This window comes from Hyalella azteca, unplaced genomic scaffold (genome assembly GCF_000764305.2).
Source record: "Hyalella azteca isolate HAZT.00-mixed unplaced genomic scaffold, Hazt_2.0.2 contig16275, whole genome shotgun sequence".
Taxonomy (NCBI): domain Eukaryota; kingdom Metazoa; phylum Arthropoda; class Malacostraca; order Amphipoda; family Hyalellidae; genus Hyalella; species Hyalella azteca.
The window spans coordinates 44,014-61,447 of NW_025946100.1; the positions used below are offsets into that span (position 1 = coordinate 44,014).

Sequence of the window (17,434 nt, forward strand, 5' to 3'; positions counted from 1 at the left end):
CACAACAAGGATTCAAGTGTAAAAAAACTTATTTTAGTTGATAAAAATACAACCTACAGCCCGACGCAAAAGGTTAGCCCCACCCCTTTAAAACATCATAACACATCGAGTTTTGCCAGTTTTAGCGTGCAAATGGTGGCAAACGAATCGTCTTGGTCTCAGTAATCTATAGCGGGTGAAATTTGGTGAAAAAGGTAATTACTGGCGGAAAAATCAAGCGGTCCGTGTTTTTTGCACCGACGCAAAAGGTTAGCCCCACTTTGCAAGTTTGGCGCTCTTGCGGACAGGACGCAGCGTAGACTCGCTGCAAAGGGTGCGTTCATAGAGTAGTAGTTGTGCACGGATCTTATGCTCACCTAGGCAAGAAATGGGCGCGGGAAAGCCTCTAATTGAGTTTTAGAAAGGTGCCATTCAAGCCCTGATGGCGCTGCCTGTGGGAGAGCGTCCTAGCCTGCGTCAAATGGAGGCACAAGTGGGGTGTAGCCGCAAAGCCATCTCCAACTACCTCAAGGACCCCGTGAATTACGGAAAGCGGCACACCAAAGGCCGCCCCAAGAAGATGTCGGCCCGTGACACGCGTCGCCTCTTCCGAGTTGCGGCGCCCGGCGACTTGAGCGCGCCCAAAATAGTCCAAAAGTTGGAGCTCAATGTCTCCAATACTGTAGCTAGAAAAGACCGCTTTCGGATCTAACATACATTCACTATAATGAACATTTATTATAAAATACAAGCATTCATGAACATGTAATCAAACATACTACATTCACTACAAAGAATTGAAAAAATATATGAATGCGAAATTTAGTAAACTTTTCTGTACCAAAATTTGAAGCAGGGTAACTCATTCATCCACATGAGTTACTCAAAGTACAACTTAAATAAAGTGCATCAAAGAAGAAAGAGTTCGAATGAAAGATATTTCATTCATTATCAGAGAACTTGACGTCAGTACACCACGTCCAATTATCACTAAAACAACTACATTCAGCGTCATAAAGATCCCGAATGATAAGTTTCCATCTGAATTAAAAATTAGAATACTATTTTAAACTTGACCGCACGCCAACTTATTACGAGCTAACCATTACAAATATTATTCAAATTTTTTCCTTAGTACGAATCACGGGGAAACAGGAATGTGAACATGATTTGGACAGCCATGTAAATTCAAACACAAACCATTATGAAACGCTTCTCATGCAGAACTTTCCTTATAGCGACTTTAATTCGACATCCGACTAAGAAAATACTTCAAACTAAACCTGAGAGGAAATAAAAATTGTTATTAAATCAAATGCAAGCCAAACCTTTTTGACTTGAAGGCTGGTGTCGAATATGACGAGTTTGGCGCTGGTAGGAATGAGATCATGACTGCGGTGCAGCTGGAAGAATTTCATGAGAATTTTGGACTCGTCCTCTTCTGAAATGTGAAAAAGAACACATTATACTACAGTAATTGAACAATACAATCGGAAATTGATTTAAAAGGGGCAAAATATGTTCTAATATTTATAAACGCAAACCAAATGAGAGTTCGATGTTTCATATAAAATATGTGAGTAAACAGGGCTTTCTTTATTACCATACATTAGCTTTAATTTTATTAATGAGATGCGGAAGAGAGGAAATGACTAAAATTGTATAAATTATTGAGCCCGGTTAACGCCGGGCTAACCTGCTAGAATAAAATAAAGTGAATAAAAAAAGGGAGTGAATTATTTATTATCAAGGAAATAATATATATTTTTTAAATATAGTAGAGGTGTAACTGCCACATTTTTAAACACAAGCAATTCACCGTACCAATATCTAATTTGAATTTCAGATCAGTTCCTAATCATGTCAGATTTTCATGGAATAAAAAAAATCCTACTAAAATTTTCATGAATTTGCGTCCCAAATACACGAGGAATAGCGACTCAAATTTCAATGCACTTCTGAAGTACGTTTCGCCTCGAATCCCCATGAACGAACGACCGGAAAACATGTGCGCGTTTCAACTGCTCGAATATTCTCCCGATCTTCCGAACCAAGAAATATGCCAAAAAACAGAGGTATTCGGAGCACTCTACGAAGTCTTCAAAATATTTACGATAGCGAAAGGCGAATACCGCGCGCGTTGCAACGGCCTTGCCAACAACTGCCGTAGGCTGACTGAGTCGACCGAGGCAGCGCGCAACTGCGAGTGACACGAGCGTAAACCGCGACCGAGAGATACTTCTGAACTAACTCTTTTATATTTACTGGCTGTACCTGAGAGATTTATGCGCTGTACGTCACACACAAATTGCGAAAAATAGATCGGAAATATTTCCAGGTTATAATAGAAGTTATGTTTAACCTTCTTCGCCATAGACGCTTTAATATACTCTGAGAAAGAAGTTCGGACAGACACAGGTCAATGTTTGACAGAGGCGGGAGACGGAAATGAATCTATTCCGCGGATGAAGAACGGAAATAATAAATTCCTGGCAGCCGAGATGAAATTGAACGAACGTACATCTCACTGAAGGAAAGTGAATAGATGGATTCCTGTACGAGGGAGATGAAATAACACGTATGATTTTCGTTACATACGACATCACTTCGCTGCAGAACAAAGCCTGGTGAATAAACTTTAAAAATATATGAATATTGAATAAATGAAGTAAACTGCGTACCCGACAAACGAAAAATTTTACAGAAACGTCTCTTCTAATGATCGAAAACATGCAAAATAGCATTTCATGCGCTCACCGATAATGACACACGATGAATAATTTTGCCACTGAATCAGAAAAAGTTAACAATCATGAGCTTCAGAAATTTTGAAATCACCGTTAATCCTATATTAAAACTGAAAAATTACTGGCCCTGTCAATCAAGTAAGATCCCAACTGGCGAATGCAACAGTAACGGCGTTATCTCTCATAGAAGTGACATATATGTTTGGACGATCTTCAGCAGAAATCTTTACACATAACAATAAGCTCCTACATAAATATCTACAATATTTATCAATGAAAGTTAGGTTTAAACTAATTTTCTGTGTATTCAGCACCTCACTGAAGTTTTTTCATGACCCAAGGAAATTAAATAATTTGTAGAAGAAATTCATTTAAAAAATTTGAATAAAATTTAATTTGAAAATCAGACCCTTTCCTTCAAAACATTATCCCGCTCGAAGTTTAATTGAAGTTTGGCCGTCTGATTGAAATCCCATATCCCGTAACACGCTTTCCTAATCATTTGAATTCATGAAAGAAAATAACACAACTTTCTTCAAATGATGAAAAAATACGGATTTGGTTAATGAAGCCGCGATTGTAAATTCTTTGAAACGTCATGAATGATAATCGACGTCACGAAAGATATAAGAACGCGGCACCGAATAAAAAAAAACAATATAAATTTCTTCTAAGCTATAACTTCTTCACTTAATCAAACAGGGCTACATTTTCCCGACCTTTCCATAGTTGGTAGAGAACTTCTTTTTCATCATCAAAGTTGATGGGTGGGAATACCTTAATTTGCGATAGTAGGTACTCTTCACATTCTAAATCTTCTAGACAGTCGATGAAATTACTGTAGGTGTACAAGCTCACGGTCATCGCAGCGGCACCACTGATGCTGTTACACAAGTCTTTAAGATGTTCGATCACAATGACCCGACCGCAGTAAAATAATGGTATTCGATATTATAAATATTTTTCATATGTTCAAAGCGAATTTCATGTTGAAAACGGCGATATTGACCGATATCGATGCACAGGTTATACAATCTGTTCGTAAAATGGAGAAAAAAATATCAAAAACTTCTGGCTCGAAATGCATAAACTTCTGCATACTCAAAACCTGATAAATAACTATGAGCCCTAAAATGCTTCTATTCATTGATGTCGAAATAAATAATGAAAATAGTATAGAAATAACCATTAATGCACAACTTTTCAATAATTTGTATATGCTCTAATAAATACTTTCAGAGCGGATAAGTGCTACCCGCACTAGACCTAATGATGAACACTATACGGTTTGTTCTGCGTAGTACTTCATAATTTTGGCAGTTCTTGCCATAAATGCCGCAGCAGGCGACGCATCTGTTGAAAGTTGAGGTCATGTAGTTTAAAGCATCAACAATAAACAGACGTGTCGCCTGCTTCGGCATTTATGGCGAAAACTGCGAGGGAAGCGAAGTGGACGCGAAACAAACTGCAGTGTTTTCCGCATGGGAATTTATCAAATTGACCACTCAAGATACAAGCAATAATATGGTCGGTAATAAAAAAGTGAAAAGTGGCAAGACCTTATATTCGTTTTCAAAATAACGATCTAATGATTTTAGTACCGATATTGGTGGCGGTATGTTTACTAACAAATACGCCACCAGATGCGGTGTCACGGTAGTCACCAATAAGTCACTTAGACACAAGCTCACTCAAATTCATACCCTTAAATTTCATCATTTTAATGTTCCAAAGATTGATCAGTTAACCCAATATTTTTTTAAACAGTAGGAATCATAATTTTCAGAGCATCTTTCATAAAGTTTTTGTTTTTGATGAGTAGGAAATAAATCAACGCATTTTTGCTTGGAAACTCTCTGCGATGATTTAGTTAACGAGCCACCTGAGATTAACCATTTCACTCATTTGATTAAACTAAAAGACAACGCGGAGGAAGACGACCGAGAGTAGAAAAGTTCGTCTAGAAAAGTTCGTCAGCGCCGATGGAGCGGTGCTACTAGGATAAGACATGCCCCATAGCTGGCACTGCACTACAGCAGCACAGCCTCGAAGCTGGCACCACACTACAGCAGCTGGTGCGAACTGCAGCCAAGGTGAGGGAGATATGCACGATGGTTGCACTTGTCGTCTGCTAGACATGGCGCGTTGCCCAGGCGTCTTATGCTATACTTTCGTCTTATACTACATCATGATTATAAATCAAAGGAGCGCACGGTGAGACTCGGCGACTCGCAGTTGTCAAGCTTCGTTCAATATAAAAAGGTCGGCTGCGCACGCGTCTTTACAATTTCGGCGGAATGCTCGACTGCCTCGACAAATATTAAAATATTAATAACGACGATCTAAATGATTATTTTTTCTTGATTGGCGTAAAGATATTCTCAACTGTAGTTTATAACAGTATCGGGCTCTCAAATCAGCAACAGCCATCTACCATCGAGTCTGGTGGCCATCGTTCCTAATCATGAGAAAATTGTTGAAGATTGAATGACATTCACGAATTATGATGTGGGTAATTCATTTAACCGCGCTGCCAAAATTTGCAACGTCACCAGCAAGTCAAATTACTACAAACGTAAGTGACTGAAATTCACGCCTGACGAGATTACTTCGCGAAATTTCTCGCCACACTGTCGATATAACATCGCGCGAAGTAACCATCTTAAAAATTACAGCAGGTTTCAAGGCATTATATCTAATTGGGTAAGGATCAGCTATTGCGTCCAATAGGCAATAATTCGGAATGACAAGATTACCGACGTTACGAATTACAGCAAAGATGCGCGAGGTTCCAGTGGAGCAAAGGGCCGGAGTTCAGCGAAAATTTTATAATGTATTTGAACCATTGCGTACGAAGTTGCAAACGAACACTTATCGCGGCCCTAAATTTCAAATGGGGTGAGTCGAAACTGAGAACAACTTGCGCAGTCATATTTAAATGAAAGCTTAATATGCATGAAATCTACCGAATTCAGTCAAGGTTGTGTTAAAAATTGTATAAATCAAGAGCGTATATGAAAACTTATAAAATGATATATACATGATAAGTAGAGCGGCAGCGGTGCAGTCTTGGAACTCCGCCATCACTACGAACAACATCCCAGCGATGTCAATCACGGCAGGCATCACTGTATTGCAACACGCAAGTTACAAACCCAATGATATTTTATAATAAGTTAAATGTATCTTAATTTAGATTACCGTGTTTCTCGTTTCGTCGAAAATGGGAAATATTTTCCGATTTCCCCGGGAATAGGGGAAATGAAACTAGAAAAAAATCATTAGAATGAACTAAAAAGGAATCTAGAAGGAAATAAAGCTAAAGAACGAAGACTTCGAGATAAAAAAAAATCACGACTCTGTCGACTCTGAAATGACCGCGCATTAAAACTTCTTGACAATGAAATAATTAAAAATGACAAAAAAATGCACACATCTTGGATCTTCGAAAACAGAATATCTTAAAAAATAATCACTTCTGATCAAAATATATATAAAAAGGCAGGATTAAACCATAAATGGTACAACCCTGCCATACATTAACACACAATGCCCCGCAAGCAGTGCCATCGACCCCCACTCAGCCACGGGTTGGCACTGACCTTCGAACCTTGGACAAGCGTACGCATGTTGAGACCTCAGCCGCACGCGATGAATATTATTCACTATTAATTGATTCACTCCACAAAGCTGAATAATAACCAATGCGGTATTTTTAATCAATCAATGATGTATACTGTTAACATCGTGAAAACTTAATCGTGATGAGTTTACAAATTAATTTCGCGAAGGATCACTTTGAAATTCACAACGGTTACATAAATGAATTACATCAAAGAAGATTGGTCATCAGCGAACTCACTTGTATACTCACCCATGACGATGAGTGTATGTACAGCTCCATCCAAGAAGAAGCACGCCATGAAAGCTTATATGTATCACAATTTTAGCTATTTACAAAACACTGTAACAAAAAAAACTTGTCCCAAAATACGTTCTAGACCACATTAATTTTTAAAATAAATTTCATATATGTGGAATGATCAAGTGAAGCCGTTTTAAAAACGAACCGTACCTAATATCTTCTCAAATATATTGCACGCCTAGACCAGCAAGTTATTTACCCAAAACAAGAAGAGTGCTGCTTTCACACACTTCTATTGATAGCTTAGATACTGACAAGGCACGTAAATCTCACTAGACAGAAGCGAAAATAACAATGTTTCCCAAGGATGCGCTAATATACCGGAAAATATGAAAAATAATTGTTCGAATTTAACTTTTTCTAAGCTTTTTCGAACATCGCCAAGTTTGAATCCAACAAAAATTCTACAACGGCTACGATGAACATAAGTTCACAAAAATGACAGTCACGGACTGAAGCCTGCATACAACACACGCAATCACTGCCACAGTAAACAATATACTGGCCGAGCAACGACCACACAGCTGATATCTCGTCTCAGTATTGCTAAGCACGGCCGCTAGAGGGAGTCAAGTGCGTCAGTTATCTCATGCAATGATGGCTCTATCTTTACTGTTTACCATAAACATTCGTGTGATAAGGTACAAACCCCAAAAAATGACCGTTTTTCTATTATATCCGAACAAAACAAATTTACCGTTCAGAAGTGATAATAAATAAATAGCCAAATTTGTTGAGCTGCACAGTATAAAATACAAAACGTCTACACGTTGTAGAGGTATAATTAAGAAATGGAGCGAAGGAAATGATCGTTGCACGAAGGATTGTTGGTGCAAATGAGGTTAGCAGGTTGCACTGGATAGAAGGATGGAAGGATATAATGGAGTAAAGGTAGCATAATAAGTAGCATCATTCCCGTCATAATAAGTAGCATGAAGAAGATGCAATTTTCATGACAACATAAAGGGTAGAAAGCACCTGAAGTTATTTAATTGGAATTGATGGAGTATTTCTAATGCCTATTGGTAAGTTATTAAAATTCCGTATATTTTGATGAAATTAATTGCAGTTGTTTGTAGAGATCATCGTTCAAATGAGATTGAATTTGCCCCTACGAAATTCAACGAAACTACACATAGGTTAGATGATTTGCACACGTTTGATATTATGATTATAGAATTATATGAGGCTAGTGATCAATGAATTGTGATGCATGCGATAAGTATTTAATACATCAATTGCAATGTTTCCTCCACCATATTCCTTCACCCGCATACTCTCAACCGCATGAGCGCATGCTTCAGTGGAACACCAGCTCAATAATGTTATCAGTCCGCATATTAGAAGCAATTAACTCTATTGTCTCCATAATAATGTCGGCTGGAGGTATTCGGTTTTGATAATGGAGGTATTAGGCATTTGTAATGGTGGTATTGGGCTTTAATAAATAATGGAAGTATTAGGCTTTCGTAATGCAAGCATTTGGGTTTAAGTATGGAAATATTCGGCTTCAATAACGGACGTGCTAGACATTTTCAACTAGGCAGGCGACGACTTCTTATCAGCAGCGCGGTGAGCTACAGCCCTTATCTGGCCAGGCAATATCTCAAACGTTGCTGACGGCAATGCAATCATACGCGGGGCACACGGCTGCGACAATCTCGGCCATTTTTCGCAGATTACGAACACGATGGAATTGGCATTTTTCTAAGATGAAACGGATGATTTTCCGACCTCCAGATGGAGCAGGACTCAGAACGAAATGGTGAATAATTGGGGCTTTTTTTGCCTCGATTAAATTCCCCATAAATCACCTCTTATAAAACAGTTTTCTCGTTCAGCAGCCTCTATACAATCGACGAATATGGCTGATACGGTCACCGTATACCGCGTAAATAACACTAAGGAGGTGCTTGGCTTGTTAGATGTAGGTACTTACTGTACTAAGCCTGACACTGCAACAATGTTTTAAACTTCAAACTGGTCTTTGAACCAAAATAACTCTTGGTTCAAAGACCAAAAATCGGTGTAACTGTAGGTTCTCTAATAAAACAATTATTATTATTACAGAGCGCGGTAAGTTAAAGCCCAGACCAAAGGTGAATAAATACAAACATAAGCGAAATTGCGGGGGTGCCTGATACGAGAGGACTGAGACGTGTTCTCAGTAACACGCATCCGCCGTTACTGATAAGCTTTGATAACAATTTTCTTGTATTAGATACTAGGAAAGCACCGATTCAATATACCTATAAATATTTTTAGACTGCGTTAGCTACTCACTTGCTAAAAGTTGAAGAAGTGGATCAGCCGATGGCAACTGCAAAAAAAAAATTATACTATCAGGAAACGCAAAAAACTCTTGTCAATAATTGAAAATTTCCATGGTGCAATAACAATGTGTTCACCTAATGAACTGAAATTCTAAATTAAATATGGTGGGACAACCCGTGTTTCACAAGAAACTTTAACGAAATTTAATTCAGCTATAAAGTCGAAAATGTTCGTTAATAGTTTGCAACCCCATCCCCCACTGGTGCCCTACCTACCCATTCGTGACCCCTCGCACCTTATCCCCTACTCATGCCCCACCTACCCATTCGAGACCCCTCGTCCCGCACTCACCCCCCGGGACTCCCTGAAGACGGTAGCAGCGCTGGCGTAGTCGCAGCCGCGGATGTAGACGGAGCCGAGGCTGCCGCTGGCCGCGCGGCTGCGCTCGTTCAAGTCGCCGGAGTTGCGCCGGCCTGCAATTATAATGCAAACATTTACACATAATTATATGCCACAATGCCTATAACTAACACTTTAGAAACGATTTTACATCACAGATACACTAATTATGAATTTTTACATCACTGATGCATTTATGAAGCCATTTTGCATCACTGATACATTTATTAGGCTATTACACATGAATGAGGCATTTACGATGCAATTACACATCACTGATAAATTTATGATGTAATTACAAACCACAGATTCATTTATGAAGCAATTACACATCACCAATGAATTTATCATGCAATTATACATCACTGATGAATTTATGATGCAATTACACACCATCAGGCAAACGACGTTGAACCAACCTTTAATTAACGTTGATTCAACCGAACAACGTTTGTTTCAACGATAATTCAACGTCGTTTGCCTGTTTCGTGGGACATCACTGCAACACGAGCAGGACATTAACCCTTAAGTTCGGAGGGGCAAAATTAAGACGCAATTCACTGCATTATTAGCAGAAACGTTATTTGGAATTTGCAGAAGTGCGAAGAAAGAATAATTGCGAGACGGGCAATCTATACATCGCTTGCGTTTATAATAAAATAATTGTATACATGATTGTCAGCTGGGAACGCAGCGTTCGGCAGAAAATGTTCACCGAGGAAAGCGCAGCGGTTTTTTTCGGTACTTTATACTCGAAATTATGTTAGCGAGAAAAATGGGAGGCACTCTCCATGCATATCTATGAAAAGTTTGAAAACAACTTTTTTGTTAAAGTTATTAGAAATTTACGATAAAAATGTAGAAATTCGTATCAAGTTATAGTAAAAATTAAGCAGCACGAACATACACAAATTAGGTGACAAATACAAACGCATACATTATATCTCACAAGGCCTGTACATTCAGGAATGTATGATAAATATACACGACGTGGAAAAATATATATGCGCAGAATAAGACCTCACAATTAATAAATTAATTAAATTAATGAATTAATTAAATTGATGAAAATTAATTGTCACAAATTCAGACAGTGTGATCATCGTTCACATTATTACAATGCGGTCATCATTAATGAAGGAATTTTTTATATTAAAATGGGCAATCGCAATTATAAGATTTAAGAGGTTTCATTTCCACGAAGCAAAAATTAAAATTAATGTTGAGTTTTAAAAGACTACGTATTCAATTTGAATGTGAAAAAATATGAAATGAATCATGATTTTTAGAGGAATTCTAAGATGTAAAATTTCTCTTAAAACCAAAAATTATCAAATATTACGCACAAGTTGGTGACACACGCTGCGTGGCTGAACAAATATGTGTCAATGGTGGAACTATCAAACTATCTGTACGAACTGTATAATGACGCAGTGTCGCCTGTATTGATTTGGATACCAACTGAAAAATGTTTCGGTCTTCTAAAAATTATTTTCATTCAAAAATTTCTACAACGACTTCTAATCTCATATTTCGGGACCTACTTTTTTTCCGAGCTTAAATTATTGCCTAATTAATTAATTAATGTGCATGCCTAATATGACAATCGCTGATTTCATGTTTATGAAGAGCCAGAGACGCCATTTTAATATTTATACAGAAACAAATATTGATATTTAATGGAAAAATGTTTAATTTTGTTTGAAAAGCGTGAACAAGCTGAGAGCAATAAAACAAAAAAAAAAGTCGTATACAATTTGAGAAGAGGGTCAATTGGAAGGTGCAAACCAGCAAAGTAGTTAAGGTTGAATGGAATGCACCTCTTGACAATCAAATAATTTCGAAATAAAACACAGGAATGAGACCAAATGTAATGGAAAAATGACCATTGTTCAATCCAGTTCTCCATCAACGTGTGTCGGTCGAATACTTCACATATACTTACTTCACTAAGCGACCCTCCTCTCGTAATGTGAGAGGGCAAAAGTTTCCAAAACGTGAAGTTACAACCAAGTTGTTCGTAAATAATATTCATGGACGAACCTGAAAACCGGGGTGAAAGATTCTCATAGTCATCTCCCGGGAAGAGGAAGCTATCGTACATTGAGAGCAGATCTTCCGCGGAAGAGGCGTCGAGTTCGAGTGGAGGAGGAGTTGCTTGAAGTGAAGCCCAAAACTCTCCTCTTGGAGGAATTTCACTAGCTTTAGGAGCAGGCTCCTCTTCTTCGTCGCTGCTTATGCTCTCGGAACTATCGAAAACATCATCGTCTGTGGTGGAGTTTGTACGAGGAGCTTGACGTGGCTTCACGAGGGGCCGATGGTGCTTCGGACGATGATGATGTCCGCCGGCACGAGGGGGCGGTTCTTCGTCTTCATCAGATTCGCTCGTAATTGCGGAGCTGTGTGATTTTTCTTCAGAATCCAGGCTCGAGATGCTGCTGTGCGACATGCTTCGACTATTTTCGTTGGTAATGTCGCTGCAGCTGAAGTCGCTGCCGTCGATGCTGCCACAGCTGCTGCTGCTCCCGCTTGGTGGTGACACGACCACGTCAGGGCCGGAGGATCTACGGTTCTTCAGTTGGCCATTATCATTATTGGAAATAACGATAGATGGAGTAACGCAGCGAGATGTCCCAGAGGTGGACTGGTCATCAGATTTGCCAGAAAACCCATAAGAACCAAGGCGACGTCTGTGGCGTGGCATGGGACGGTAGACGTGAGATGGTTCACTATTAGAAGCCTCCTCGCCGCCCACACTGTGACGTCGTTTGGTCGAGTCTGAGTGCACTCTAAGAAACGCTTCGAGGCCTGTTAATTTTTTATCTTTATTTTTCAAATCTTCGACACTATTTTTGTGGCTTGAAGTGCCAAAAAGATTCCTGAAGCTAAATGCGTCAAAGCTGTTACGTCTCAAATTACTAACTGGAATTTTCAAACTAAAACTCTCCCCCAACGATTTCATTTTTGTAAGTTTGGTTTTGTCCTTTCCACGCGTTCTCTTATTATTCTGATTCTGTTCTTGATTTTTCTGATGCTTAAACAAATCGTAGCTATCTTTTCGATTTGAATGGACAGAGCGCTCATTGTCGGATAAAAAAATTTCTGGTTTCCGGTTCTTCAATTCTTTCAGGTTCTCCGCAAACTTGCGTTCTTTCGTTACATCGAGGCTGTTTTTCCTGACTCCACTCCTGCCAGAATGGGCCTTGAGCTCCTTGGATTTTGTCTCTTTCACCTCTTTAGCGAGTTCGATGCTATTTCTCCTACTACTATTCAGTGATCTACTCTCCCTATGCCCACCCGTAATAACAGAGAGGAAAACACTCTGTCCTCCTTTGTGCCCATGCTCCAAATCTGCATCACCGACTTTACTTGAATTTCCGCTGGCAAGCCGTGACCGCGAACTGTTGCTCTCGCCTTCTGAGGAACTAGATTCTCTCGAAACACTTCGTCTCCGCAAAGTGTTAATAGGATGCAGGAAATTGTTCAGCAAACTTTTGCTTGAACTCTTAGGATGTTCTGGCGTGTTAGCAACGTGTCCTCCCGACAGGTCTTGCAAGCCACTACCACTTCTGCGACGCACGTGCTTCGAGCGCTCGTCGCCGTCCACGCTGAGGAAGGATGCCCCAGGTAGTGAAACCTTAATCCTCTCAGGACCAGCGCTCAGGGACTTCATGCCATGGGATAAATGAGGCCCTCGGACCTGATGTTCAGGCGTTGCGATTTTAATGCGTTCAGGCCCTGCGCTGTAGGACTTCATGACGAGAGGGGATTTGGGAGGAGGGGTGGCCCGCATAACACCTGCTTCCTTGGAGGTACTATGATGACGCTTAGGATCCGAGTCCGACATGACTAACACTTGCTTAACTTAAGAATATTGTTTATTAATAAATATGCACCAGCAAAGAGCACCTGAATAATATCATACAGTCAATGTACTTTCTGGATAGGTTGAAAAAAAGTTGACTTTTGCTTCCTTAGCTGACTCAGAGAGGTTGAGAACGGAACTCTTTACCATGGAAACTTGATTCGAAGCTTTGTTTTGGCGTAATTTATGAAAATAATGTTTACAGAAAATTCTGTGAAACAAAATCACTGGAAAAATCAATGAAAATAAATTAAAGGTGAATGCAACAAATAATCATTGTAAACATTAGTAATACTACAAGTTCATTACTCTGCAAAGAGGTTATAACTCGGTCTTTTCGGGTACTGCACCGTTTACTGAACAGCGGATAGATACAGAATTCTTATCTTGCACAATTGGTGTCCGCGGAAGAATGGATAAAATGATGATACGAGTCTTACGTACTTACTTGAAGGAAGGAAGTTACTTAATGAAGGTTCAAACATGCAAAAAACGTTGCTTGGTGTAGCTTACAAGTAGTGGTGGTATGACGACCATGTAAAAATGTTATATATTTGCTCTCATTCGCTGTTTACGTGTCACGCGAATAGTAGGTACTTGCTATCTTACTAACGACTCGTTTCTATTGTACTCATAGAAATTCTATAAGCTAAAATGTATGTAGATAAACTAATACCAATGTAATAAGTACGTAAGAAAACGCTCGATAAGTGACCCATATAATACAAAATCAAGTAGAGAGAATGAGGAAGCTGTGCTCCTTAATCCAGGAGCAGCAGCGTTGCAAAAAACTAGACGCGGAGTAGAAAGCTGGGTCTAATTTATTAGAAGCATTGAAGACAATCAAAGGTTCCTGATCTTAAATTTGGGTTCCATAATTCCTACATCCATGATGTTTTAAACACGTGGGCGATTCCGGTGCATTGAAATAGAAAATAAACGTTACAAACATCTAATGATACTAACATCCGTAAATCAATTACAGATCAATAGATTAGACTGCAACAGAATGTTCATTTGAGACAGGAAGAAAAAAATGACCTGTTTTTATTGGCAACACACAGTTTGCATCCAATGTCTACCATGAACAAACGCGTAATATAATTTGCTCGGGCAGTGCCTGCAGCATAGCAGGGTTTAAATATATTCGAAAAGCACTTGTTCACTTAAGCTCCTGAATTTAACCTCATCTAGCACATATGACGACGTCATCAGCCACTAAAACACTTGTACTCAACACTTGTTGAAGCGCGCTTACGTCATCTGCTAACTTCACGATGAGTAAGAATCCATTTTAATGGACCAGATGCTGCACAAGATAAGAGAGAACAATACGAGTCCAAGTAAGTCGCGAGAACCATGCAGCAGCGAGAACCTTGCAGCAGCGAGAACCATGCAGCAGCGAGAACTATGCAGCAGCGAGAACCATGCAGCAGCGAGAACCATGCAGCAGCGAGAACTATGCAGCAGCGAGAACCATGCAGCAGCGAAGAGTTAACTACTAATCTCGTCGTTAAATAAACAGCTCGAGCCAACACGTGAAACACGGCAACCTCATGAAGGACAAATCAGTGAACCGCCTAGAGACGAGAAGTGCTCAAAGTCCCTTGTCATGAAGTACGTCTAAACAAGCAAACTTGTAAAGTTCAAAGCATCAAGTCTTAGTAAACGTCTCGATACGCGCACATGTACAGTTCAGAGCACCAAGCTATTGCCATCGTGTCAACACGCGTACATGTACAGTTCAGAACAAGTTCTCTCAAGTCTCAAGCATCTTTTTTACGCGTACATGTGCACTACAGTTCAGAGCACAAAGCTATTGCCTTCGTGTCAGCATGCCGCACGCGTACATGTACAGTTCGGAGCACCAATTTTTGCAAGCCTCTCAACACGTTCACATGTACAGTTGAACTGTACAGTTTATTGTACACTGTACAGTTCAGAGCACCAAGTGCATACAGGCTTCGCAATCAACAAGCAAAGCAAGAGTGCTACATACTTAAGAAGTTTAGACAGTCGTTCAGATAGCAGCGAAGACTACAAGAACAATCAAGAGCTTGAACCCATTACGGCATCACGTAAACAAACTTAATTGGGGCATCTTGACCAATAAAGGTTTCAAAATCATTTTAAATCAAATAAATAATTTCACGAGTTTTAATACCGACAAAACAGGAAGGAGGAAGTCGAATTTATTGCAAACATCGAATACTTGCTCATTTTCAAATTTATCCTGAAATCAGTTTTTTAATTGTCGATAATGACAAATGAGCCAGCTGCGTACACACGAATTGATAATTAAAAAAGATTGGAAAATACAGCAAAGTTTTAACTTATAGGGTCCGCGATTCGAGTGCGCCACGGTAGAGGGGATGCGTGATACCAGTTCCTTCACATACACATGACGACATAGAGTGGAGAACTTCCAGCACTCAGGCAGGAATATTTAACCTAGCAACACAAACGCTCCGTAAAAGCACCCAACTTTTTTCAGCCACAAAAAAAAAACAGAATTACTATTTACAAAATAAAATCACAACTTCGGAAGAAAAAAACACAATATTGCAGAAAAAGGGATAATTGAGGCGTTGTGGTTTTAATCATGAAGAGGACGAGGCAGCATGCAATAGCTGCTCCTATCACCGCACGAGTCACACTGGTGGCTGGAGGGATGTGTGGCGCGCACACTTGCGAACGCCAGACCAGTCCTTGACTACACCTCGAACTCGAGTCACCGAGTGCCCTTCACCACATAAATGCAACTGGCGACTAAAATCTTACTCAGTACACAACAATAGCTTGGTATCTTTGTTCAATAGAGAACATTTTTGTTCTATAGAGAACATGTGAATGTTGTCAGCGAATGTCGGCGCAGCTTTCACGAGAATCTACTACCAACACTAAACAGCAATTTAGCGTAGATACTTTATTCTATGGAGAAAACTTTGCACCGCATGAATGTAACCCTGATGGCGCAGCTATCACAGTAAACACACAACACTCATTACAGAGCAATACAGTGGTCTTTTTATTCTGCGGAGAACATGCGCATGTGGTTGGTGCTGCAGACAACAAATAACACTACAAGTAAACCTGACGGCACAGCTCTAGCTAGATCATACAACACGCACTAATTAGCAATTGAGTAATAATTTTCATCCGTGGTGAACGTGTGAATGTGGTGGGTGAATGACTGCCCATCTCTCACAATAATCGACCACACGCACCAAAAAGCTATAGCTCGGTAATTTCATTCTCTAGAGAGCATGTCAATGAGGTTGGCACGGCAGACTAGACATTGATTGCACCGTATGAGCGCACAAGCAGCGATTGCATGACTTCTCACCAGATGGATAATACAGGGCAGATAAGTATTACCATTACGCAAATGACGAGTATAAATAGATGGGTAAATAGGAGAAATTTCTCAAAAGTGTGTGATAACAAGAATTCCACGAATAATATCAGTGATCATTTCCAAGGAAGTGATAAAAAAATTACCGTAAATAATGATAACAAATAGTTCTTAAAAGATAATAATAATCACGCCGTACAGCACCAAACTGCGTACATAATTTCCTGCCTTGTGCAAATGAACATGACCTCTTCATGTTTACCTAAACTGATTGAACGATGGCAATTAAATAAATGATCGCAGTAGCGACCTCGCACAAGGTGAGCGTACAGCTTGGCATTCATGCGCTGTCTGTGTAGCCACTCTAATATCAGGCTGAGCATTTTAAAACCATAAAAAACCATTATATTATTGTTTTAAACTAGACTTCAGCAAGGCTCAACTTGCTTCTGCGATCACTCGTAATATTATTGGTCATACAAAACGTAAAAATGTAGAAAAGCTTGGCATTCATGACTGCCTGTGGAGCCACTCTACTATCAGGCTGCGTCCTGCGACATCGCATGTCTCAGAGCTCCGCCAATACTGGATTTTACCGCAGTCTTGACCCTTGCATTGATTCAATTTAGCACTACGATGTATAGCTATACAGTGATGTTTGTGCCATTTAATTCATAGATTCAAGTATGTAATTTAAGGATCGGCGTGTAATTATATCACCAAATAGTCTTAATTCCAAATTACAAAGAATTTGAAAAAGCCAACAAATCTAGCAGATTCACCACTATCCAATCAAAATGTTTCGCAGATCAGCTCATTCATCCGATAAAATCTTCATGAATAGAAGTATAATCAGCAGAAAGAAGTTTTATGGTATCATCTGTATTAGT

At 39.5% G+C, this 17,434-nt stretch overlaps 1 protein-coding gene across 2 annotated transcripts in view; it reads right to left on the reverse strand.

The window, feature by feature from the left end:
* The window catches only part of LOC108679321 (5'-AMP-activated protein kinase subunit gamma-1), a 28,501-nt gene that overhangs the window by 6,154 nt on the left and 4,913 nt on the right, over positions 1-17,434 (reverse strand). Inside the window, exons 1-4 of one of the 2 annotated variants that reach the window (XM_018167924.2) lie at positions 11,368-13,453; positions 9,277-9,398; positions 8,935-8,971; positions 1,308-1,420 (exon numbers count right to left, since the gene is read on the reverse strand). In XM_018167924.2, the coding sequence (XP_018023413.1) occupies positions 1,308-1,420; positions 8,935-8,971; positions 9,277-9,398; positions 11,368-13,171 (2,076 nt within the window). In that variant the 5' untranslated portion in view covers positions 13,172-13,453. Of the gene's footprint in view, positions 1-1,307; positions 1,421-8,934; positions 8,972-9,276; positions 9,399-11,367; positions 13,454-17,434 lie in introns of those variants that run through there. The other variant, XM_047884840.1, reaches the window with a different exon arrangement.